Source organism: Acromyrmex echinatior, chromosome 8 (assembly GCF_024713525.1).
Source record: "Acromyrmex echinatior isolate Ae372 chromosome 8, ASM2471352v2, whole genome shotgun sequence".
In the NCBI taxonomy this organism is placed as follows: domain Eukaryota; kingdom Metazoa; phylum Arthropoda; class Insecta; order Hymenoptera; family Formicidae; genus Acromyrmex; species Acromyrmex echinatior.
The window spans coordinates 14,509,988-14,534,642 of record NC_141859.1 but is presented as its reverse complement, the minus strand read 5'-3'; the positions used below and the strand labels follow the sequence as shown (position 1 = coordinate 14,534,642).

The 24,655-nt window shown below is 31.5% G+C and overlaps 2 protein-coding genes and 1 long non-coding RNA gene across 5 annotated transcripts; 1 reads left to right on the top strand and 2 right to left on the bottom strand.

The window, feature by feature from the left end:
- Window positions 1-2,305: 2,305 nt before the first annotated feature.
- On the top strand, window positions 2,306-7,345 carry LOC105152562 (pancreatic lipase-related protein 2). 2 transcript variants are annotated; one of them, XM_087409069.1, is made up of 7 exons: window positions 2,306-2,821; window positions 4,159-4,270; window positions 4,654-4,802; window positions 5,193-5,447; window positions 5,846-6,037; window positions 6,275-6,398; window positions 6,578-7,345. In XM_087409069.1, the coding sequence occupies exons 1-7, from the start codon at window positions 2,761-2,763 to the stop codon at window positions 6,690-6,692; spliced, it is 1,008 nt and encodes a 335-aa protein (XP_087265195.1). In that variant the 5' UTR covers window positions 2,306-2,760; the 3' UTR covers window positions 6,693-7,345. The 2 variants fall into 2 exon arrangements, with proteins under 2 accessions (XP_087265195.1, XP_011065224.1); XM_011066922.2 differs by having other exon boundaries at window positions 2,357-2,821; window positions 6,230-6,398.
- A 408-nt stretch (window positions 7,346-7,753) lies between these two features.
- Syt1 (synaptotagmin 1) lies at window positions 7,754-24,588 on the bottom strand. Of its 2 annotated transcripts, none has more exons than XM_011066921.2 (10): window positions 24,121-24,588; window positions 18,960-19,086; window positions 18,624-18,746; window positions 17,185-17,330; window positions 17,005-17,097; window positions 16,715-16,909; window positions 16,368-16,544; window positions 15,954-16,205; window positions 14,928-15,157; window positions 7,754-14,616 (listed from the first exon to the last, which is right to left on the bottom strand). In XM_011066921.2, the coding sequence occupies exons 2-9, from the start codon at window positions 19,081-19,083 to the stop codon at window positions 14,963-14,965; spliced, it is 1,305 nt and encodes a 434-aa protein (XP_011065223.1). In that variant the 5' UTR covers window positions 19,084-19,086; window positions 24,121-24,588; the 3' UTR covers window positions 7,754-14,616; window positions 14,928-14,962. The 2 variants fall into 2 exon arrangements, with proteins under 2 accessions (XP_011065223.1, XP_011065222.1); XM_011066920.2 differs by having other exon boundaries at window positions 17,005-17,103; window positions 24,121-24,587.
- Window positions 17,483-18,617, bottom strand: LOC147908859 (uncharacterized). The gene is made up of 2 exons (XR_015546036.1): window positions 17,793-18,617; window positions 17,483-17,731 (listed from the first exon to the last, which is right to left on the bottom strand). It is a non-coding gene; the product is annotated as an uncharacterized LOC147908859 (long non-coding RNA).
- Window positions 24,589-24,655: the final 67 nt, after the last annotated feature.

Genomic DNA, 24,655 nt, shown 5'->3' with positions numbered 1-24,655 from the left:
ATATAATAAGTATCAAGTGTAAATTAGTAAATTCTCTTTCTCATTGTTAATACTTTTCTTTGTGCGACTAAAAATTTATAATTTAATTATTTTATGTGCTCCAAGTGATAATCCGAGGAGACTGTTATTCTGTATTATGCGTAATATTTTATTATTCAAAAAAATAATTTTAACATGCTGTTAAAAGATGATTACATTGTCATACAATTACTATAAAATTGAACGAAATGAATTATATTATGAATATAGCTTTGTGTATTTATATATATATATTTTCCGTTCAATTGTCATGACACCCATGATCTCCAATGCATTTTAAGCGCTAACGTTAAGTATTGTATTACAGAGGATTTGACAATGACGTTTTACTTTCGTAAAGTATTTAATATTGTAAAACAAAATTATGTTTTTTGTAAATTAACTTATTTTTTATATTAATTGTTGTTTTTCAGTATGTCTCGCTGGTTGAGAAATACTGCGTTGAAACTTGGCAGATAATACAATGTTAGTTATATATATATATAATATATATATATATATATACATATATACAAATTTGTTAAGAATGTTACAGTTAGGATTACGTATAAATCAAAAGAATCCGCTCTTCCGTGTTGTGCAAATACGAGTTTGGCATTAGTAATAGCGCGATCATAATTCACGTCTTCGTGTTCAGAATATTTCAGAATATTTTCTCCGATACAGATCTTTATAAATATCAATTAAAGTTAATAGAAATTTAATCAATTCTCTCCTTTTCTAATTCTAATTTTAGAAAAAAGCTGACAGAATTGATTAAATATCAATTAATTTTAACTAATATGTATAAAAATGGTATACATAACAAAGCTAGATGTTTAAAGAGATAAAACTGTAAAAAAACACCGCAATTTGTTTCTTATTGTGAATCAGAAAAAAAGAGATTAATTAATTTTATTTAAAAATAAAATTGACTCCATCATTGATAACATCTATCGTTCTATTGTTATAATCTCGTTCCTTTTACGGAAATAATTATGTGTTTTAGGAATATTTTCTAATAATATATATATATATATCTTCAAAGCGGAATGATATGTCTGTGAGTGACGCGAATACAAAAAAAAATATATTTTAATTGTTTGGTTAGTAAATCTCTATTCCATACCATATACGTAGTTGCATATTAGAAATTATTATTATTACACGCCGACGCAATCTGATTTGTTACTAATTATTGCGACGCTAATTATCATGTAAAATATATATGTATTAACATTGTAATTTTCAGTGTAATATGTAATTAAAAAACGAGAGATAGTCTGGCGGCTATTGATAATAAATCGTAAGCCAATCTTTACAAAACTCGTTCCTCCTGCTTCATTGAGTAGAGTTCATGCTAGAAAAACATAAATAATAAATGCACAACGATTATTGTAAAATTTGTAATTTATTTCATATTTCTCAATACGTAGCGTCTCTCGAGAAGAATGATCGGTATAAAACTACGTGTATTTAAGAATGCAGAATAAGGACGTTGTGGGCAAAAACTGACATCTTTGTTGAAACAAATCTTATTGATAAATTATTTATCCTTGCTTATTCTTGGAATAACTATTAAGCGTGGCACGATCATTCTCATTTGCATTTGCTGCTATCATAGAAATTACTTGTCACCTGTTGCGTTGTTATATTTACATATCATATACATACCGGTACATGTGCATAATAATAGCACCATCGACATTTCTATAAAAAAAAAACGATCGTACAATTGCTTGCAATAATTTTCTTTCTATCATATATATATATACATTTACCTTGAGGCGTTATGCCCACGTGTAGATTAGCAAACGTAGTTTAATAAGAACAATTCTCTGCAAGGAGATCTCTTGCAAATTTTCATAACCATATTAATTCACGCACACGATGACCGTTAAATTAACTAACGCTTTTAAATGATTTCTCGAATTGCATAAAGCATTGTTTATGGTAACGTATCATTTAGTTATGCAGAAAGCATTTCCGTGAGACATATATACACATGAGAATTAACTCTCTAATCGCAGTGTTTCATGGGATTATGGGATTAAACTTATTACGCGCGCGTGGAAAGATACGTTTATAATTTCCTAATATAAATGTAAACATAAACATTTAAAACAGTGAAGATTATATAAACGACATTTCTAATAAGACTGTATCTTTTAAAATCAAAACAATCAAATTTTGTAAAATATTTTTTGTATAATAAAATAATTTTCTTTTTTTAAAAAGTATAATTTTTCGATTTTAAACAAAAATATATAAAAGAAATAATAAGTGGGTAAGGTTAAAGTAGAAAATTCGAGTAAATAAATAAAAAGATCAAATCAACTATACATCTTAATTCATGAGTTGTTATTATTATAATACTTTCGAATTAAATAAATTGCTTATAACATTTATATATCACAATATTACGTAAATTTCAAAAAACTTATGGACGTACAAGGGCACGCTTACGTAGTAGCTAAAAAAAAAAAGCGTCATGTCGCACGCGTATATGAGAGTATATGAGAGCGAAGCGGGAGAGTAACGACTACGAAGAAGCGTAAACGCCACCAAAGGTATAACACTCTTCGTTACTTTCTAAATTCCCCCTCGCAAGCGGTATATATCCCCCGATGACTTTGCGTTTTGCAATCGTACGCACTGCGACGGGAATCACATCCGAGTCGATTTTTCGCGCGCCGCATAAGTCTGGATGTTATATCACAAACCACGGGATCACCGCGGGAGATGGCGGTCAGTGTCGTGAGATACCTCGCTCTCCTTATGTTCTGCGCCCTGCTACAGTACCGTAAGTACTGAGATTCGACATCGACCGCTGTCGATTTCTACCTTCTAACGATAGCCTTCTTCTTTTCCTTCTTTCCTCCTAAAAACATTTCATTCGAGGCACTTCGCGAGTGCGCGTTGTCGTTCGCCGGCAGGTTTGCCATTCGAACTGCAAGAAACAAATCTGGCAGATCAAATCTGTCATCTTAAGATTAAAGTTTCTTTCGCTTCGTTTCGATTGTATACCCCTTTTTGCTCGTACATTTCTACAAAATCAACATCCACACGTGGTAAGTTTAAAAAAAAATACTAAAGCGTTTTTTTTAATTTTAATACGATATTGTTTCTTTTATCTTATTTTAATTAAATGAAGGATAACATATTTTTGGTCTTTATTATCAAAAAGAACTTTATCTCGTCGCTCTTTAAACGTTTTATCCATGCTTAACTCCAACTTCTTTTTTTGTACTCTTGTTTTTTTCTTCTTATTTATAATTTATATATTACGTCTTCATTTATAGAAATTATACAAATTTTATATTTGGTATTTACACATATTTTTATTTTGATTTGAATTTGTTATTAATTGAATTAATTTTTTAATAACTTGTAAATTTAAAGGATATAAATTTAAACGATATATTACTCGACACACACACACACACACACACTTTCTCTCGTCTTGTTGTGAGATTTTAAAGAAATGAAAGTATATATACATATAATATTGCAGAGTTCCGCTTTTATAATCCAATTTTCTTCGAATGAAACTATAATATCAGTTTATAATAATAAATTTTATTATTATAATAATAATCTTTATTTTAATCTTTAATATAGATAATCTTTATATTTTCATTGAAGTATTTTTGAGTAATTTGCGATTACAGCTAGTCTACAAATCGAATAGACTTGTTCGTTGAATTATCTTACCGTAAAATATTATCACGTATATCAATTATGTTTTGTTCCGTGATAATTACACAAATCTAAAGCGTAATTTTTATCTCATAAATAATTACGTTGGTACATACTTGTTCGAGTTGGCAGAAACAAAGGTTGTTAAGCAAGGATGAAGAGAAGCGTGAGCAATACGTCACCTTGTATCTCCTTGTATACAACATATTATAATTTATTTATAGCATCAACGATAAACTAACAAGAAACTCATCGACCTTCACCCAATTTCGTATAACGGTCCGATAACCTATAACATACGAGACACCTAATCGTACCTAATCGTTACACGGCTGATCGACTAACTGACAGCTAACGTAAGCGCGATACACTAGAATCGTTCGTTCATTATTATCTGAAAGTAAAAGTAAAACAAACGAATCAATTTCATTATATTTTCAGACTATGCAACGGCTCAAAACAAAACTCTTAGGGACCTTTTTAACAGCACATCCTGCGCCAAGCCGCCTTACACCTGTCCGCATCCGCAGATAGAATTCTATCTGTACACTAGGTGTGTCTCCTATCATTTTTTTTTCAATTTTCAAACATTTTCACGTTTAATTACATTGTTTTAATAATAATACAACATTTTCAACATTTAATGCCTATATTAATAATTTTCTATTGATTAACGTTTCGTGTCAATTGCTTTCATTCCGAAAAGTGGATTGTTAAAAGGAAGCAATCAACATTGCAACTTTCAATTTCAAGATCACGATCATTTTATCTCGTATTGAAAGTGACCTCCTTTCGAGACTTACCTTTCTCCGGTGTCTATAGTATCGTCGAATGCTCTCACTATGTTGACTCTATACTATGTTGACGTAGCGGACGTGACAAGTGTCGACGAAAAGTCGCTATATCTTCTGTTTATGTATATGTCGTGATTTTCAGAGAAACACAAAAAGACCCTTTGCTATTAGATATCCGTGATTTTAATTCTCTTTGGAATTCCAAGTTTGATAAAACGCATCCGACGAAGATCATCATTCATGGTTTTGGCGGTGGACGAAACTTAGCACCTAGTACAGATTTACGAGATGGTAAGATTAACAGTCTCTTACTTTTTTCTATACTTGAATTATGTGTTAAGTATGCTACATCTCAAATTCGTGAGTGTGTATATGTATAACAAAAAAAAGTTTGATTTACTACCATATCGTAATATCAAAAAGATCTCATTTAATTAAACGTTAAAATTTGTTTAAAAAAATTAAAGTTAATCTCTCTCTCTCTCTCTCTCTCTTATACAAATATAAATTTACATATATACTTGCATAAATTATATGAAAATAATAACCAAAATAATTACAATAATCTACAAATACAAGTTAAGAAACAATGTTCGATGGGCTTACATATAATAGAAAAAGAAAATTAAGAAAGATTAGAAACGTTTAAGAGAATAGCCATATCACCACGTTCGATTTCAGCGTATTTCACGCGAGGCGATTATAATATTATAATCGTGGATTACGGTTCGTTGGTACGCGAGCCCTGTCTCTCGCAGATCTCCTGGGGTCCGGATTTCTGCTCCCAATGCATCGCTCAACTGGTGAAATACTTGAAAAATCATCCACGAGGCACGAGGGCAGAGAACATACACGTGCTCGGATACAGCGTGGGTGCGCATATCGGTGGACTCATTGCAAATTATTTGCCCAATGACAAACTCGGGAGAATTACGGGTAATTGCTTGTATGCAGCCGATCGTCGTTCCGCAATTTAACCAGACGTAACACAACTCTTTCATTATATTACTCAATACTATGTTATATAAATTTAATTAACTATTGCGATCATTTCTCTTATTATTGTGTGTTTATCCGATAAATTGTTCTTCTCTTATTTCTACGATACATTCTTGAAAATATCGTACAGTAAACAGAGAATAAAAATTGTAAAAATCGGAAAAAAACGTGCTTTTCAAATTACAAAAAATTCTTTATCTTCTCTAGCAAAGTAAAAAAAATTTATTAAAAGAATACTTTTTACGATGTTACGTCTCGAGGGTTAATAATTCGTATAATCGAGCATTGCATTAATCGAGTAATTTACATTTTTCCTGTTGGTACGCAACACGCAGGCCTCGATCCGACGATATTTTTCTATATGAATGGCAATCGCTCGATGGATTTAGACGAAACGGATGCCCATTTTGTAGATGTGATTCATACAGGCGCTGGCATTTTGGGGCAATGGGGACCCAATGGACACGCGGATTTCTACGTAAACGGTGGCTCGAGTCAGCCCGGATGCGCCACTTCTTCTATACTCCGTAAGTACCTATGTAATCTTCAATATGTGGAAATTGACAAAATGAAATATTAAGAAAATTGCAGCTAAAGATATATATTATTGCTTTCAACTCAATCCCAATTAGAAAAAAAAAAAGATTTACAATTTATCTATCCAAGTGAGTTGATAGAGATTCTTTCTTCTGGTGGCAAACTGAAAATTTCCTCCGTAGAAACGCTCTCGTGCGATCATACAAAAGTGACACCGTATTACATAGAATCGATCACGACGAAAAAGGGATTTTGGGCAGCTCCTTGCGCAAATCTATTCTCTTACCTAATCGGATGGTGCAATCCCAAGAAAGACGAATACATCCTGATGGGGGAGGATTCGCCTCATACGTAAATAAATTCAATATAGTAGAGATTTCGCTACGAAATTGCATGTTATATGAATAGAAATGTTTGATGAATAGAAATTTAATTAAAAAAAAAAAAACGCGTTGAAATATCAAAAATATACGTGTAACATTTATCAACGTTGAAGATAATATTAATGCGAATATGTTACAAATTAACAGAGCACGCGGCATCTTTTATCTGTCAACAAACGCACACAAACCGTACGCCCGAGGACTGCCCGTAAAAAACCAGCGTCGGACAAATCGGAAGCAATCGTCCTCCCGCCAGTATTAAGCCTATTGAAACAACTGATCAACATAATTATAGAATAACGTGTGTATATGAGAGAATCAAATAGTTTTAAACTACTATATATTATCGCTAAAAGACTTTTGTTTTTTATATCGTTGCCGTTTACAACTTTGTACATTTTAATCTCGTTATCTCGTCCATTTTCTTATTCTTCTGCTTCTTTTTCGATAAAACATTTTGTCATAGGTTGACGATCATTGTGAAGAGTAGAAATTTAATAGAAATTACATATAATATATATATATATATCCCTCGTATCGTTTATTAATATTTGATCGACGACCAATTAACTGGTGTAAGTCTCGCGTGCTTAACATGTAACACTTTCACTCCCGCTCTTGTCGCAAATTTTATACATATTTATTTAAAACCACATGTTTACAAAACGTAGTTCTCCGATTTATTCATCTTATTTTTTTTAATTACTCGATTATATTCTAATTTAATTCAATTTGTGTCAATAAAAAGCGTAAAACGAGGTTGAGTTGCATAAATATAATGTATGCAAATCTTTACGCAACAAATTTATTTTAAAAGTGCACAAATTTTTCGAGAATTTATGTATCTCATTAAAAAATGTAAAAAACAATTGTGATTATAATATCTCATTAAAATTTATAAGTATCATTTCATAACGTGTTATTTCATAGTAATATATATTTCGCAAGATATATGATTAATTTATATACTTGATACTGTTCTATAGTCAAAATCTTGTTTTATTCCTTCGGTGTAAAGTTACTCTGTGTGTCAGTGCAGTTGAATCAGTTTAAGATTATTGTGTGTATAATGCATTATTATTAATATTAAGTATATATATATATACATTAATTAATTTTTCTAATCTATAATGTAGTTAATTTGAACCTATTGTTCAAAAACAAAAAATTAATTTTTATCTTGTAAAGATGAGAAATTTTTAATACAAACATTTATATGATGTTTGTGTTTTATTTAATCCACCGACCTTCATTCACCTGTCATCGTCCTGTTTTAATAAATTTCCTCATATAGGTGCATTTGCAACAACATCATCAGGGTCATTTATGTTAACAACAATATTTATTACATAATAATTATTACGGTATAGTAATAACTTCTATGGATTTACAATATACTGCCGCACTAAATCTTAATAGTATGTATAATATGCAATGGAATGATTACAAGTTGATACATTTTCGTTTCAAAGAATCGAAAATTTCAAGTCAAAGATTTCTCCGCCTTGATTTTTCTTTTTTCTCTTTTCTCTTTTCTCTTTTTTTGCTGAAGGTGGAACCTTCGCGAGTTATTATATATATATTCTCTAAAGATATGATCTCTCCACGAACACGATGCTCGCGAAGGTCTCCGCTCAATCTCCGCACGCAAGTACACCTACAAGTGTACATAGACAAAGATGTGCATCCGGATTTTTTCAATATCATCGACCTCAATCTCGATATTCGACGAGTCGAGCGACGTCGGTCGAGCATCGTCTCGAAGATTTCATGTTCAGTGATTTCATGTTCAGTGAGTTCATATGAGTACAAATAAAGTATATCATACGGTGAAAAACGCGATAATATAAACTGTAAAAGTGGACAGTATTAATCTCCCTCGAAATTTAATCTCGATGCAAGAATCTTTTTCACAGATGACAACTATAATCAATTACAGTGTAATAAATAACGCAATATACCAATTATTCGATAATTCAATAACTTGAAAAGAAAATGATCGAACATATCCGTATCCTGTTGAGAAATAATTGATGAATATTTATAAGAAAAGAATTCTAAACATATTAACGTTATAATCTTTATTATTAAATAAATCAGGATTTGACAAACACGTCCGATTAGTCTCTTTTTTAAAACCTTGTTGCTTATTCAACTGATGACTTTGACATTTTGGTTTAATGTCAATAAAATTATACATTGCTGCGTCATCTTCGATATTTTTGTAGCTAACAGCAAGAGAAAGTAGTTTTATCTCGTGATATTATGTCACAAGACCAGATCATACTATCGAATCGTATAGTCGTTCGACGTGTGGAATGAAATTTATAGAGGTAAAAAGAAACACACATCATCTCTTTCGCCAATAATCTCGCCAATTGCATCTCGAGGTCGTTATATATATATCCAGACTAACAACTATATAGTTTTACAAATACTCTTTTCGCGTCGTGTTCCGCTTTTATTTACATCCTTTTGTAATCGTATTTCGTGCGTGCTACGTGCTGTTGCCCGATAATCGGCATATATGTGCATGAACGAATTTAACGCTAATATATTGATTATTTAAACGGAAATTATTTATCCGTTTTTCTCTCCTTCTTTTCACTCGTAATTCGCTCGTACATTCGAAACATTCGCAGGATCGCAAAATGGAAATCTTATATTTCGTGATACAGAGAGTCTTCTTGACTCAGAGAAGTCAGCGCTCAACGAGCACTGTACTTTTGCCAGTAGTAAACTATCACTAATTTGCACAGGGTCCAATCATCGATATATACTTTTCTTTCTCTTGCGAGTGTTTATATAATTTTTATCGATTATCATTATATTACTTCCAATATATTTTTTCTGCTATTACAGTCGTGCACGTTCTTTCCTTTCTTTCTACGAGCCTGCTGGAATGGATCGATTTACCGATCGTGATTTACCGATAAAACCACCGCGTGTTTCGCCCAACTTGAATCATCCTGAAATCAGCACGTACGATCTATAACTATCACGCTACACAGTGCACGTTGTTTACCTCGTATTACTTCACCACGTTATACTTTTTACCTCTAGTTAAATAAGTTACTCGTAAATGGTAATAATCGTTATCAATGACGATGTCAATACAATGAGTGACATTGTATTGACGTCATATAGGACGTACGTGGTTCTCTCTTTATATCAAATCCATTTTCTTTCGACTGCACCTTTTACGCTTATTTTTTTCTCTGTCTTTCTCTGTCTTTCTCTTAGCGACGTATCTATTTTTTTTTCTTTAATTATAAAAAAGTACAGTCGAATAGAAAATAGATTTATTTTTAGCTAAATTTTTAACTCGCGAGCAATGGCGTCGACTGGGTCGCTGTCAATCGGCGACGGAAATCGTTTCGTAAGCGATGCAATTACTTCGAAAGTAACGGAAGGGCATTAAACTGTTACATATTTGTCCGATAATAATAATAAAATTGCAACGAATTAATGTTAACCCGCTTTGAAAATTTCGATACAATAAAACGGCTCGTTGTGTACGGCTTCTTATGTCGTCTCACATTCATAGAAATAGATAAGCATTGCTTTCCTTTGAAAAATATTAATTAAAACAAATTAGATTATACACTTAATTTATTTGAAACAAAATCTATTAATATCTATAATTTAGAAATCATTTAAACAATACTTTTAATTTCTTTATCACACGTCTATACTTTAATAGTCTCTATTCTATAATAATAAGCCATTTTACAATAAATGAGATAAATCAATATCGCAATTATTTCTTCATCGACGTCATTCTCGCGTAGTTTTTCAACAATATATAATCCATAAATTCTCATTAAAGTATTCTAAATACAATGCTGCTGCGTAATAACGTGCCTTTCACACATGCTATATACCGATACGATTATCGTTTACAATAATTGGTCCTGAATAAACGATAGAACCAAATCCGGTAATACGATATTGGTGTATCGTACGAAGGTGAGGGATTTACAATCGCATGGATCGCAACTTTGTAGTTGTGTACGTTGTTGTCGTACGAAAATCGATCGACGAGTCACGATTTGTGATCATAAGATGAAAACTCTGAGAATTGAAAATTTCTTCTAAGGCCTGCGACACGTTAGAAGAGAATAAAAGACGCCTTTACATATTGTTACTCTAACACTCTAACGTAACCGCTCGATGATAAGATTTACGGTTTCTTAAATTTGCGCGCGTGATAAATACTACTGCGTTGTCGTTTCTGATGATTTCCAGTGAGAAAATGACTCATCGAATTGATATCGAATTGACTTTGATTTTATACGATAATTTCAAATTCGATTTGACATCGATTCAATCTAAATGACATTCATTTCTCGCTGGATTGCAGGTCTCCGATCGATTTGTTCCTTCGGAGAAGACTTCTGACGATTATCTTCCAATTCACGATTTTCATGGAATTTGATTTGTTCGAGTGACGATATCAGCGAGTGTCTCATTCCGTACGTGAAATTACAATTCTTTTTTTCTCAATCTTCCACTCCAAATTGACATCAGCCTAACAATAAGAACAAGACATATATGGATTCTACAATTGTCATAAATATATATGCAATAGATATATTGCAAAATATATACAATCTGTATTTGTTAAATTGATTAAATTTTCATCATTAAGAATTAAAGAGAGAGAAAAGTTTTTAAAATTATTCATTAAAATTGAAAATGTATGTAGAAAATGTATGTTTGAAAATTCAACATTGATTGTACGAATAGAAAAAAATACCTTCAAACAATATCTGATTGAATAAAAAAAAAAAAATTCTTAAAATATGTTCAATATATCTTCAAATCTCAATGTTACACTTTTGTCATTTTTCGGAAGTGGATAACGTTGTTGACATGCTCGAATTTACGTAACATAGTTCTCATTAATTGGAAAAGATATACTGGTTGATACAACAGATTAGCATTAGAATCATCGGGAGACATAAGAAAAAGATCGAGAACATCTTCAGCACCGTATTCCTCCATCCATTCTCCGCAAAAGAGAATTTTATTTTACTATAAATTACTTTAATCTTTATGTTGTAACGATAATAGATGTATAACGCGTAATTATAATCTTATATACACTGAGTAAACGCTACGATACAAAGCTAAAATCAATAAATGTTCGCCAAATAGTCCATTCTCGCTGTCCTCGGTTATCATTAATATTATTGTGATTATTATTATTTATCGTTAATTATTATTATATATTATTAAGAGCCACGATGTGTATATGTGTGTATATATATATGCGGATGTGTGTGTGTGTGTGTGTGTGTGTGTGTGTGCGTGTGTGCGTGTGTGCGTGTGTGTTGTAAGGAGCGTCCATAGCCTTATACTTAGAATGAGCATGTCCTCTTATGTGCTGTCATATACATGTTTGATAAAATCAATATTTGCTCAATAATGTTGTTTTTCTTAATAAATAATTTACAATAAAATTTATATATTTGTAAATATACTTTTAAAGTTTTAAGGGAATAAATGTAATATATATATGTATAAATGAAAAAAAAATTAAGTTCTATACAAATTGAAAGAAAGAATCCTTAATGTCTAGGATTTTTGATCATCCTAAGTATGTTATGAAATGGACGCTACTGGATGCTTTTTTTTATATCATCACTATAACTCGATAACGCATATATATAACTTCTCTCTTAGTTTATCAAAACTTAAATTGCACCAGCAATTAACATATAATTAAAAGAAGCGATGATCAATCAACAAACTTATAATTTATGAAAAGATTCATAATTAACATATATTTACAAAATCATATGTAGCTCGAGTTAGAGAAATCTTGGACCATGCACGATTTTCTATTCTCAAAATCAACTATTTCGACTAATCGCAAAAATTTGCATATAAAATGTTTATCATTAATTTATTTAATATTTTTTAAATTTATTTTAAAGTTAAATAGCTTTCGTCATACAACAAAGGATTGCATAGAAAAAATTAAAACACAAAAAATTAATATTTTGTTCTACATCAAACACATTACTTGCTATGTCTGTATATTTCTTTCTCGTTCTCTCCGTTTCTGTATTTCACATCAATCGCGTTTCTCCACACAGATATCTCCTTGGAAGCATCCAATGATATATCAGCATGAATTTTGTTTACTACTTTATTAATTCGGCGACACTTTTAACTAACGGATCATTTAACGCAAGTCAGAATAAATAGGCCGCCCGTTTACGATTTATGACTAGAAACAGTATAATTCACAGCAGATATAATTCACGATACTATGTATATTAAGTATATGTGTGTATGCGTATAATGGGTAACAGTGAGTAGAAAATTGCATAGTTACACGTAAAAAGCTAACACGCGATTGCATATCGCGTCGGGTGCGATATGCGATTTCTTCTTTGGAAATTAGATTGCATGATTTTGTTCGAGTTTATATGGTTCATTGATCAAAGCGTATCGCTTTTGTCTACATAAGTCGAATATGACTAGCAGAATATTACAATCAACGTGTCTGCGATAAAAACTTCCCCAACAAATTATCTTATATCTGTTTGCATTGAACATCCATCAAAGTCACACGTATATTTTTTAAAATATTTTAATAACGAAATATAATGATAACCGCAGCAAAATAAAATAATAAGATAGTACAACTTTTTTTTTATATAACACAATTTAATATAATGTGATAATAATAAAGAAGAGACTATAACGGTGGAATATAAATTATATATATATATATATATATATAACTTTATGTAATAAACTCATAAACTCTTTGTTGACGTTACACTACGTCGGAAATATCGCCAAATTACAAATTCATGTCATTTTATTTAATAGTAGGAAGTCATTTACGCGAGTAATTGAATCTAAGTGCTGCGAATCAGTGTCTGATATATAATAATCTCTTAATCCTCCTCGCGTGGTATCATATTATTTGTTTTATTTTAACGCATCATGAGATTTCCGTACAAATGGTGCATAATCCGGATGCCTAATAACTATATAATATAGATGTACGAAGATACATCGCAAATTCAAGCGTTGCACGAAAATACATCATACGCCGTTACACCCAAAGATCAATACGAAAACGTTCACTGTCGCTAAAAGTAACGTTTATGCAAGTAACGTTCACCAAGTTACGCTTTGACCTTTCGAGTGCACGGAAGAGTTCAGTGCACGACCAATCTCGATTATTTTCGAAGCAATTTAAAGTAAAGCGCTGAATCGCGAGAAGAAGTAATATAAACGATGGTGCACTCATTTCAACATCTTATTAAAAGTCTCAGCAAAAGGAAAAATGATACAGAGGGCAAAAATATAAGACAATAATATTGTAAATGAAATATACCGAGCATATATAAAATTATTTTTCTACAAGAGATGCCTGTACGGGAGAAGCTATTTTATTTAGTTTTAATTTAATTTAATTTAATTTTTTATTTCAAATTATAATTATGCATTTGTTATAAATAATTATAAACATTTTATAATTTTGTAGCTTTGTCTTTTTTTTCCTTTTTACTGAGTTTCTTAATTTGCAGATTATATTGCAATATTTTCGGAATCCTTTGCAAATCCGAATGCGTTATCATCTATTATTAACTACTCCTTTTCGCATATAGACACAACTGTGAGCGTTCGCATCGTCGTCATTATATATGTCTCTTCCCTCGGAAGAAGATTATGCCGCTATTTTTACGGATAATACAATTGTTTTATACTTTGTAATACGAACGATATATTTAGAAAGTATATTACGGAAAATTGTGATTAAAAATAACAACGAATCAAGATGGAAGCCTATCTAAGAGATAATGATGTAGACATTTCCTTAAAGCAACGATATTTTTTGCAAATCTTCAACATTTTCTTTGCTCAATCGATATCTCAAAAAAGACGCGTTAAAATCATTCAACGTTACATCTACAGAGAGAAGTATATTAAATATACGTATATATACAAGACACTACACTCTCCATGTGGGAACATATTATTTTTTAATGTTAAATCCTTCATGGTTGGTATTTTATCATTTTTATCATATATTATTAATATCTATTAAATATGGATTTGTTTTATCTTTCCCTATAGATTTTTTTCTTTTTTTCCCTTGTTTTTCTATACCTCTCTCTATTTCTTTTACTCTCCTTCTGTTGTCTCGATCAATTATCCTGTAAAAAATAAAAAAGAGTTGTTTTCAAAGATTCTTTATTATAAAACTTTTTAAAGTCGAATAGGCAAGACAAGACAGACGAAGCAAGAAAGAAACCGCTCGCGTTCGTTATACAAGCTATCTCAATAATTTTAATGAATTTGATGTTTATCTTGTTGTTAAATTTAATTTCGAAATCTATTTGTTTTTCTTAAAATCTTTAAAAAGCAATCGTCTTTTTGATTATTCAAGAAATTTCTTAAAAATATAATTATTTTAAAAGTTTCTTTTATATATATAATGTAATGAACTTCATATTAAAATACTGACCATATATATGTATCTTAATTGGAAAATCAATGTTCTTAATCCTTCTTATCTCCGTCTTCAGGATCCTTCAGCGTGTGCCACTGAGCGATCGGGCGCCTAGGAGACGCCAACATATCAGACCAGTGTCTCAATTCCGTTCCACTCGCATTATATCCCAAGACTACCTTTCCAATCGGTTCCGATGTGCCAATGCGATCGTAATCTACTACAGTGACGACGAGTTGTACTTTCTGAAAGATCACATCGAATATTACAATAATTAAATTATTACATCAATTATATTACTACTATTATTATTGTTATTCTAATATATATTTTAATTAAAAAGGGTACGTACAATATATCAGTGTAAATATAACTTGGGGTGCATTCAGACTTAGACAGAAAAGCAGAAAGCAGAAAAACGGTAGCTAATCAGAACTCGCGCTGATAGTTGCTGGTTTTGATTAGCTACTGCTTTTCTGCTTTCTGCTTTTCCGTCAAGGTCTCAATCCGCTCTTATAGTTTACAATAATAATAATGATGATTACACGTTTACAAAATAATCAAATAATCACCAGTTTTTAACTGTTACTGTACCTGAATTATCAACTATTATAAAAGTAAAATAATCCTAAAGCAATTTTCTTATTATAATAAGTAAATAAAATGTTCCATATAAATTGTTAAGGGGATCCTAAAGTCTGTATTACCGACTAAACCATATAATTTTTGTATAACAATAACTGTATACTGTTTTTCTCTCTTACTGATTTTAAAATTCTTTTTCTTTTTCTTTTTTTAAAAGTATACGCATTAATACGTGTCAATGAGATAGAGTTTATGCTGAAATAAAAAATTGTTCTTAAGATTTCAATTTCAAAGTTTTTTGTCGCATAAACTCGACATAAACTCTGCCTATCTATAATTCTAAACGGCTTTATCTTAATTATTAACTTTAAATCTTCACGCTCAATTTTTTCAATTTTTTAACAATTATTATTTAATGATTAGAAAGTTTCAAATTAAATATATTTTTTTGCGTACCTGTATCTGCTCGAAAGGTACCTCGAAAGTAAATGATTCGTTGTAATACGGATTAAGAGTGCATTTCTTGATCGACGTTTTCTTCTTCTTCAATCTCTTTCCATTTTGCATCAACGCGATCTTAACGTAAGGATCTGAGAGACCACCGACGTCCATCTTCTTCAGATTCTTAGCTTCCAAAATAACTACCGTAAGTTTTCCGGCCGTTGGTACATATCTCAATGAGAAGCATATATCGCCCAGTTTATTATCCTGCAAGTAACAAAAATTTCTATTCAATGTATAATATATTTTCAATCTTAATAAGCAATATACCAACTTTGAACTGCTAATTACTTGCTATACTTGGACATTTTTTATTTTTATATATTGCATTATTATAAGTATATTGTTTTATTCCTTTGATCAACTCACCTGTCCACCTTCACCTTCAACACTTTGTAATTCTCTCCATTCTTCAATCGTTTGCGCTAGATCTATTTGACAGAGCGGCACCTTTACTTCGCCGATCTGATCGTGTTTCGAAAATCTATCAAAGTCGAAGATAGCAAAGACCAAAGTTTTATTCATAGCATCAGCGTAAGGAACACCCTGTACAAAATGTGTTTATTAACACAAATATTGAAAAATATTGAAATTATCAATTGTCACATTTTTTTCCAAGGAAAAGACAGAAATATAAGATTCATGAGGTTACTGTCGAATCCAAAATTTTGATTTTTCGAATACTGGGTAGAGACATATTACAATTTTTAACTAACCTTAAACGTAAAAGTTTCATTGAAGATTGGATTTAATGTCTTCCTGTGAACTTTTGTCTCGAATTTCTTCTTCTTATCCGGTAATAAATACACTTTTACATATGGATCTGACGTACCACCCATGTCCAAGGCTGGCAGTTCTTCCGCTTGTATTACTGTCACGGCGAGACTGTTTGAATTAAAATCGTATTCGAGCTGAAATCAAATACCAATTCATTTGAATCTTAAATAATTTGCTTATTTAATTTTCTAGCAATTAGTAAATCCGTAAAAGAAGAAACAATTTGTACCTTATACTGCAGTTTTCCAAGCTTAACTTCACTTTGCTTACTCTCAGCTTCGTCCGGTTCTTCAGCATTGTCCGTCAATTCTTCCATATCCGGCTGAACCTTCGCATATCGAAGTGGATTCCACGAGTGTAAAGTGTGTTTCTAATGTCTACATAAAGTCACGGCACACTGAATACATACCTTGTCCTTGTATGTGCTCCCCAAAAGTTGCACAGACTTTAGATCCACTGCGCCCTTTAATCCCTTCTTGCCATCTTTGGAGCGTCGTTTGCGACAACATCTTCGTATGCAGCAAAAGCAGATTCCGAGAACAATTACGCCTACAACTATATAGAAGAAAAATACAAAAATATATTATAATCAAATTTCAATATAAATTTTACATATGTAATTGTATATAATTGTAAATTACACAGATTTATTTTAAAGAAGTACTAACACATATAAAAAATAAGAGCATAAAAAACCACAGCACAAGTTATAGTTTGTGATATTTAATTATTATTACATTAATTAAAACATTAAACGTTTCGGCCACAATCTGACCATCTTCAGTAATTCAATAATATTCTTAAAACGCAGAGTTACATCTAGTTGACATTAAATTCAACAGTCGAGAGTTGTAATTAAATAAACATGTTCTTTTATATGTGAAGATGCTTCATACAGTAATGTTACAACGTCAATTGTCATATCAAGAAAAGTGTAGAACAAGAATTTCCAGATTCTAAATAAAATTGTATATATTAAAATCTTCTAGTCGGAATATAAAGAAATAGAATCATTACCTGTTTTACAGCAAAAAAACCAAACGATGAATCTCGAGTGTGTCAACTAGATGTAACTCTGCGTTTTAAGAATATTATTGAATTACTGAAGATGGTCAGATTGTGGCCGAAACGTTTAATGTTTTAATTAATGTAATAATAATTAAATATCACAAACTATAACTTGTGCTGTGTTTTTTATGCTCTTATTTTTTATATGTGTTAATATTAGAACCACGTTAGTTTCAAGATATAATTTTTAAAGAAGTACGTTCTATCAAGCAGAAAAAATACATGTACGTGTAAATATAAATGACATATACAATAAATATATACATATAAATAAATATTTTAAATGAGCATATGCAAATAAGCATTTACAAAATAAAATATCTTGACTTACTCTGGTGAAAATTTTTCTTATCATTTTTATACGAATTGAAACATTTTTCAGAAATACTCTGAAATATTCGAAAAGTTTACATCTTCTCTTAGAACTTCTCATGAACAAGCGAATTCTGAAATATTCTGAAATTTTTCATCCCATAATTTTTAAAAAGTATTTATAAATTTTTTAGATTTTGAAACATTTCATCAGAAATTATATTTACAAATCTTACGATATTTCATAATTAACATATATGAAAAATTCTGAGAAAAATTTTCATCAGGGTTTCATCTATTCCTTCTTTATAACATATGAAATTAGAAATAAATTATTTTAATTACTGTTTGATACGAGATATATATTTCACAAAATGAGATTTCTTTCATATACATAACAATAAAGATTGATTGTTATTAATTGATTGAGATTATAAGTCACCTTCTTGAAAAGTGTATTTTTATTACCTATTAAAATAGCAACAAGACCCCATGGTGGTATTCCTGTTTCTTCTACGAGACTATTCTTCAATTTCTGAATTTCTTTTTCGATAGTCTTCTCCGCGCTTTTGGTTACAATCTCTTCCGTTGCTAGAAACAACAACAAGCTTAAACTAACTTAATTTTTGCCAAAAAGAATCATTATTACAGATTACCATGTATCTGCATTGAAAATCTAGGATACTAATAATACGTATTAACAATTAAAGTTTAATTTTGCGATATGAAAAAAGTTTAGGCTAAAATTTATTGATTATTATTCTTGAAAAAGAAAACAAAGTAAAAGATCACAATAATACTTACTGACACTCTTTTCGTAACCATCTGTACCAAAGAGAGATACCTCCGCTTCGGTTGAGTCAATGTTCGGTTGCGTTTCTTCGTTACGCGGTTTAGAGGCATTTGCGTCTTTCGTGAACGGTGGCATTTTCTGCATCAAAAGAGTATTATTGTAAACACACCATACTCAGCAAGGTAGCTTATTCCTACGATATTTTACACGGCAAACATGATAATTCTTCCTACCTAGAGAATAACAATTTCTCTATACAATTTCTCGATTATAGTTTAATAATATTGAAGCAATCGAACTAATTTATTCTTATTTTCTCGCGACGGATTAAATTAGTTTGATTAATCGACAATTTGACGATTTAACGTAGCAACGATGCATGACATGCACAACCAACAACGGACGTCAACGGACGCTGCTCGAGATTTCGTAATCTATGTATATGAGAGCGTTTCCGCGTACGGCAGTTCAAGCCGCATGCGTATCTAAGGACGTGGTCCAATTCATGCTGACAACGCTCATGAGCATCGTTTGTCTTCGTTTAACATTTGACAACAAGGATGAAATGATTTTTAAGCGTTGTGAGTCGTGAATCGGACCGCGGCTTAAAAAAGCTTAGCTAAGCACGATGAACGTCTTATTATCTTATTAAGGAGAATATATAACGAATAGTAATATGATTTTTGACATTCGTGTGTGCGCAATACGCAATACGTCACGGACGTACACCATTTATCCTGTGCAAAGTAAAAAATAGCATTGCGATGTAAACAGTAGCCATTCATAAAGGGTAATCGTAGAGCCCTTTATAATTGCATCTTGACGCGACGTGACTTTTTCAAAGAGATCAATATATATATTTTAAGAAATTTTTCCCTCTGGAATCTTTTTTCGAATCTAATCGAAAGAATCTTTGATTGATTTTCATTATCGGAACCTCTTCTCCTGAATTATTATCACGTGTAAATTCTGACAAATCCATAACAACGGACCAGACAGATCTGTTGTGATGCTCAAGCATTCTGTTTGATTCTCATCGACGTTTTGTCTTATCGACAGTGAAAGAGAAAACAGTGTCTTTGCGAAAAAGGTTGCCGAGAGCGAGCTGAAAGGGAGCAAACGTGCAGGTATAAAAGCGATGCATTACCGCGCGCATGGCGATGTATTATCGAGCAGCGCGTGGGAGTTCGTCCGCGCCAATCCATAACTGAACGATGCTCGTTCAGACCAAGAAATGAAGGGAGATGAGATGGAAAGTTGTATGGAAAAAATTGTAAGATTTCGTATAAGCTATACAAGTCAACAAATTAAGGAAACGAGACTGAAGTGAGAAATACTCAAATTATATAGACGAATCTAAGGAATAAAATATGAAATGTCTCGTGAAACATTTATTTTTCAATTACTCTATTTTTCATACACAAGATCACGAGACGAATTAATTTATGCAAAAAGAGACATATACAATTTTACATTAAAACCAAATGCATAAATGTATTGCTGCATTTATTAAATATTATTAAGCCATTTAAATTTTTTTTCGTATTATCTCTCAAGTACGTAAAACAAAATCTTTTTCTTACAAGATTTCTTTTTCTTCTTTTTAAGATTAAAATGTCCTGTTGACGGATTCTGTTTGCCTATTTACCTATTGATTTTTCTTTATGGAAAATTTTATGAAAGAAATTTATATTCGATTAATTTAATGTTTTTATTTTGATCAGTTAAAAAATTTGTTGAAGAAGATGTCGTTAAAGTATAATTATTTTAAAAGATATTAAAATTTTTGTAATAATGATTAAAGAGCATTGATAATTCGACGTAATAAACGTTACGTTAAATGATCAATGCTCTTTAATCGTTCCTTTATTTTTGTTATCTCGAAAAATTTACATTTTATAAATTATTACACAGAATTTAAATTAATGTAGAAAAATTTGCAATATTGTTTTTATTAGACGAAAAAATGTCTCGTAACGGTATTGAAAGTTATTTCAAGCGTGAAAGATTCATTTATCACATGCTGCGTTTAAAAAACCTAGGCTGTGAAAAGTTTAAAATACTTCCACTACTTATTTCATAAAGTTAAAATCCATTCAAGCTAATATCAAATTCACTATTTTCAAGAAATTTATCGTTATCAAGTTAAAATGTCCTTTGCTTTGCATCTGGAAAATATTTCTCTCTCTCTCTCTCTCTCTCTCTTTTTTAGCACAAAGAAGCTCTTCGCAAAAGTGAACTTTCCTCACTGTAATCCGCTCTTTGATTAAAAAAGTGAAAAAAATTATTATTCAAAATTCTGTCGCATCCGGTTTATACATTCAAATGATTATACAATCTATCAATGTTAAAATGTTTATACAGTTGGAAAAGTCTGTACATATTTTATGTGATTATATTGTAGATTAATTGGAAAATCTGAACGCACACGTATCCAAGCGACTTTATATATGAGCGCGTGTGCGTAATCAAGCACATTTAAAGAGCGAATCAATACAACTTGGTACTGATAAATAAACAGCTGGCAGAGTATCGTTCATAATCATCATTCACATCCTTAAGAAAGTTATTTCCAAAGTAACACAAAGTGTCCAATATGATTATTTACTCAAACGTATATTATATTAGTATAATATATAAAGCTATAATATACAATATAATATATTGTGTATATTATATTTCCTAATTATATATATATATAGAATAATATATAGAATATTTCCGTAAAATCAACGCGTAAAGGAACACGGTAGTGTCGCTACGCTTGGCTTAGCGCCGAGACACTATAATCACTGTGTCTCCTGATAACGAAACTAGAAATGTCAATAAATTAAAAAAGAAAAGGATATAAGTTTTATTAGCGTTGTGATGGGATATAACAACCCCGCGTGATGTAATAACACTTTGGAAAGTTTATATCGATTTATTTATATCACGCACATGTCTTCCCGAAATAACCGAGTCAATTGAGAATAAACTCTTACGCGGTGTACACTTTCTCCTTTCTCATCTCTTTGCATGCCAACGTCAACAGCTGTTTTCCGTGAGTTACTGAAATGACACTTGTCACACTTGGCTCAGCAGATGTTTAAACGTAACGTGGCGAAAAATACAAATATTTATTATAAAGTGTCATCTTGCAAACATCGCGAGTATGTAAATGCAATTTACAGTCACGATGAAAATGTCAATAAATTCTAAAGTGGCACCTGAGCACTTTTGATTTATGGTAAAAATTCATTTAAAGAAGACAGCTTAGGTTTCTTGACTTAACTATTTGTTCAGAAATGTACAACTCATATTACAGTTGAAAACGTTTAGACACGCTCTTCGTAATACTCAATATGTTATAAAGTCTACAACAAATTATAATTATGCAATAAATAATAATATCTTTTTATTTTTTACAATAGAGAATCATGCATTTTTCCAATATACTTCTATAAAATTTGTACAGTTAATTTTATAAATAATCAAAAGAAATAACAATAATGCGTTGCAAGTATGCCATTTCTTCTAGGTTCACAACATATTTTGTTAATTAATGTCTAAAAAAAGAAGACGTAATTATATATTATTAATATATGAGCTACTTAAAATAAAAAATAAGTACAGCAAAAGAAAAAATTACTTAATATGAAGAAAAACAAACCAGATATAGACTTATATGCTTTTTTAAAAATAAAAAACAAATTAACTTAATCAAATTTTAAAAATCAGATTAAAACAATAAAAGAACAGGATGCGAAGGGTATTTTCTCTCCCTCTTTAAGATGGTCGTTCGACTTTAGAGTTTGCCTACGTTCTTCTCAAAGACAATTCACCACGATCGTTCTTGGAATATCCCGCTCCTCTTATAAACATAACCCATCCCCCATAATCGCAGTAAAGCGAGAGTATAAGTAATTAAGATGTGAGAGAGCAAGAAAGAAAGAATACACGTTTTTTCCTTAATATGAGCAGAATATAGTAATTAACGTATCCTATTTTTTTTTTAAATTGCGCTTATCAATCTATCGAATAATTCTACAAATCACTAAGTATGTAAATCAACTAAGCATGTTAATAAATGCTTTATTCGTTCATGTTTCTGATTGGCATTTTGCGTTTTTAAAATGATCAGATGATTCTTGAACAAGTTTCGAGAGAACTATGATATCGATGTATTAATTTTGTTATATATGTATGTCACAGTCAATGTCTACATTTATTGGTCAACGTATACGTTTACGTACTGTAATTGTATACATTTATTACAGCAGATTACAAGGATACATTTACTGAGTTAACACTTCGGCTGTGACATACGTATATAAAAAATTAAAACGCGACAATTGAATCAGAGTTTCGATGACGCTCAATGCTTTCTGCGAACATTTTACGAAAAAAATTATTAAAGATCCAAAAATGTCTTTATGTATTATTGGTATAAAGAAATGACTTCTTTATAAATTTTAAATATTCTGTAAACTTTATCGCATTATATTGTTACAAATATCAATAATAATTAACTTAAATGAGAATTTAAATCTACGTATAAAGAATCTGAGATTTCATTACCGAAATAAAATCTCTTTCATCTTCTATTATCACATATTTAAAGCAATTTTTTTGCATCTTTTTCTTTTAAATTAATAAACTTTAAAAAGATTCATAATTTGCTATATAATTTAATCGATTCGTCATAATTATATTCAACTCTTCAATTGTTGCACAGGGGAAGAATCGTGCGTATGTATGTATGTATATATGTGTGTATGTATGTGTATGTATATACATACATACTGTGATTTATAGGAAAGAAATCAGAATCCGGAAGGACGAGAAAAACGACGGTAAAGAAAAAGAGAGAATTTCATTGACCAGCGAATAACACTCTTTAAAAGAGCAGAAAACGATTATTTCATCTCGGGGGAGAAAAATATTTATCCTTCCTTGGAATTTATTCCTTGAAATCTGTATTATCCTCGGTGTCGAATTTCGTCGAATGGAAAATAAGCAATTTAAGATGTGCAGTTTAAGATGGTAATGATTGAAGGCACGTTTCCCGAGCCGACTGGGGGTGGTATCCGATTATATTCGCGCGAAGGGTAATCGATTTCTAATTTTACATCCGCCACAGGGGATTAATCCTGGTAAGATGAATTTTCGTTCGTCCGGAATGGTACTCACGACACGGAAGCTGTCGTCGGCTCTTTACACCCTCTCTCTCTCTCTCTCTCTCTCTCTCTTTCTCTCTCTCTCTCCCTCTTTCACTCTCTTCTCTCCTCGAGCTGCTTCCTCCTCTGGGCGTTACTCGGCGGCGGCCTCGACTCGGACTGTAACTACTTGCGGACTCGCGCGTACCGCGTATCGTATATCGAACGTGCAACGGATACGGATGGCAATTTTGCGAGCCGGATTTATCTTTCGTCCTCGTATTACAAGCGCATCGCGCTGCGTCGTCCGCGCGGCGACAGCGATAAACGACCGAAAGGGCGAAAATCCTATTCTGTCGTACACCACGACGGTCTCTCGTCGACGACGACGACGGCGACGGCGACGACGACGACGATCACGACGACGACGACGACGACAGTGGGATGGAGAGCCGAGTGCGCCTGACCGGTGGTGGCGAACGCGAATATGGCCGCCGACGTAAATCGATAAAACACGTTACGTTTTCCGGCGGCGTTCCGACGCGCCGCCGCGCCGCCGCGCCGCCGCG

Coding starts and splice junctions, on each gene's coding strand:
- LOC105152562 (XM_011066922.2), top strand. CDS start 2,761: ATGGCGGTCAGTGTCGTGAGATACCTCGCTCTCCTTATGTTCTGCGCC. Junction 4,271..4,653: donor GAATTCTATCTGTACACTAG/GTGTGTCTCCTA, acceptor CGTGATTTTCAG/AGAAACACAAAAAGACCCTT. Junction 6,038..6,229: donor CGCCACTTCTTCTATACTCC/GTAAGTACCTAT, acceptor TTTCCTCCGTAG/AAACGCTCTCGTGCGATCAT.
- Syt1 (XM_011066920.2), bottom strand. CDS start 19,083: ATGCCACCGTTCACGAAAGACGCAAATGCCTCTAAACCGCGTAACGAA. Junction 17,331..18,623: donor TCTTGTTGCTATTTTAATAG/GTAATAAAAATA, acceptor TCTTCTATATAG/TTGTAGGCGTAATTGTTCTC. Junction 16,910..17,004: donor TTGGAAAACTGCAGTATAAG/GTACAAATTGTT, acceptor ATTTGATTTCAG/CTCGAATACGATTTTAATTC.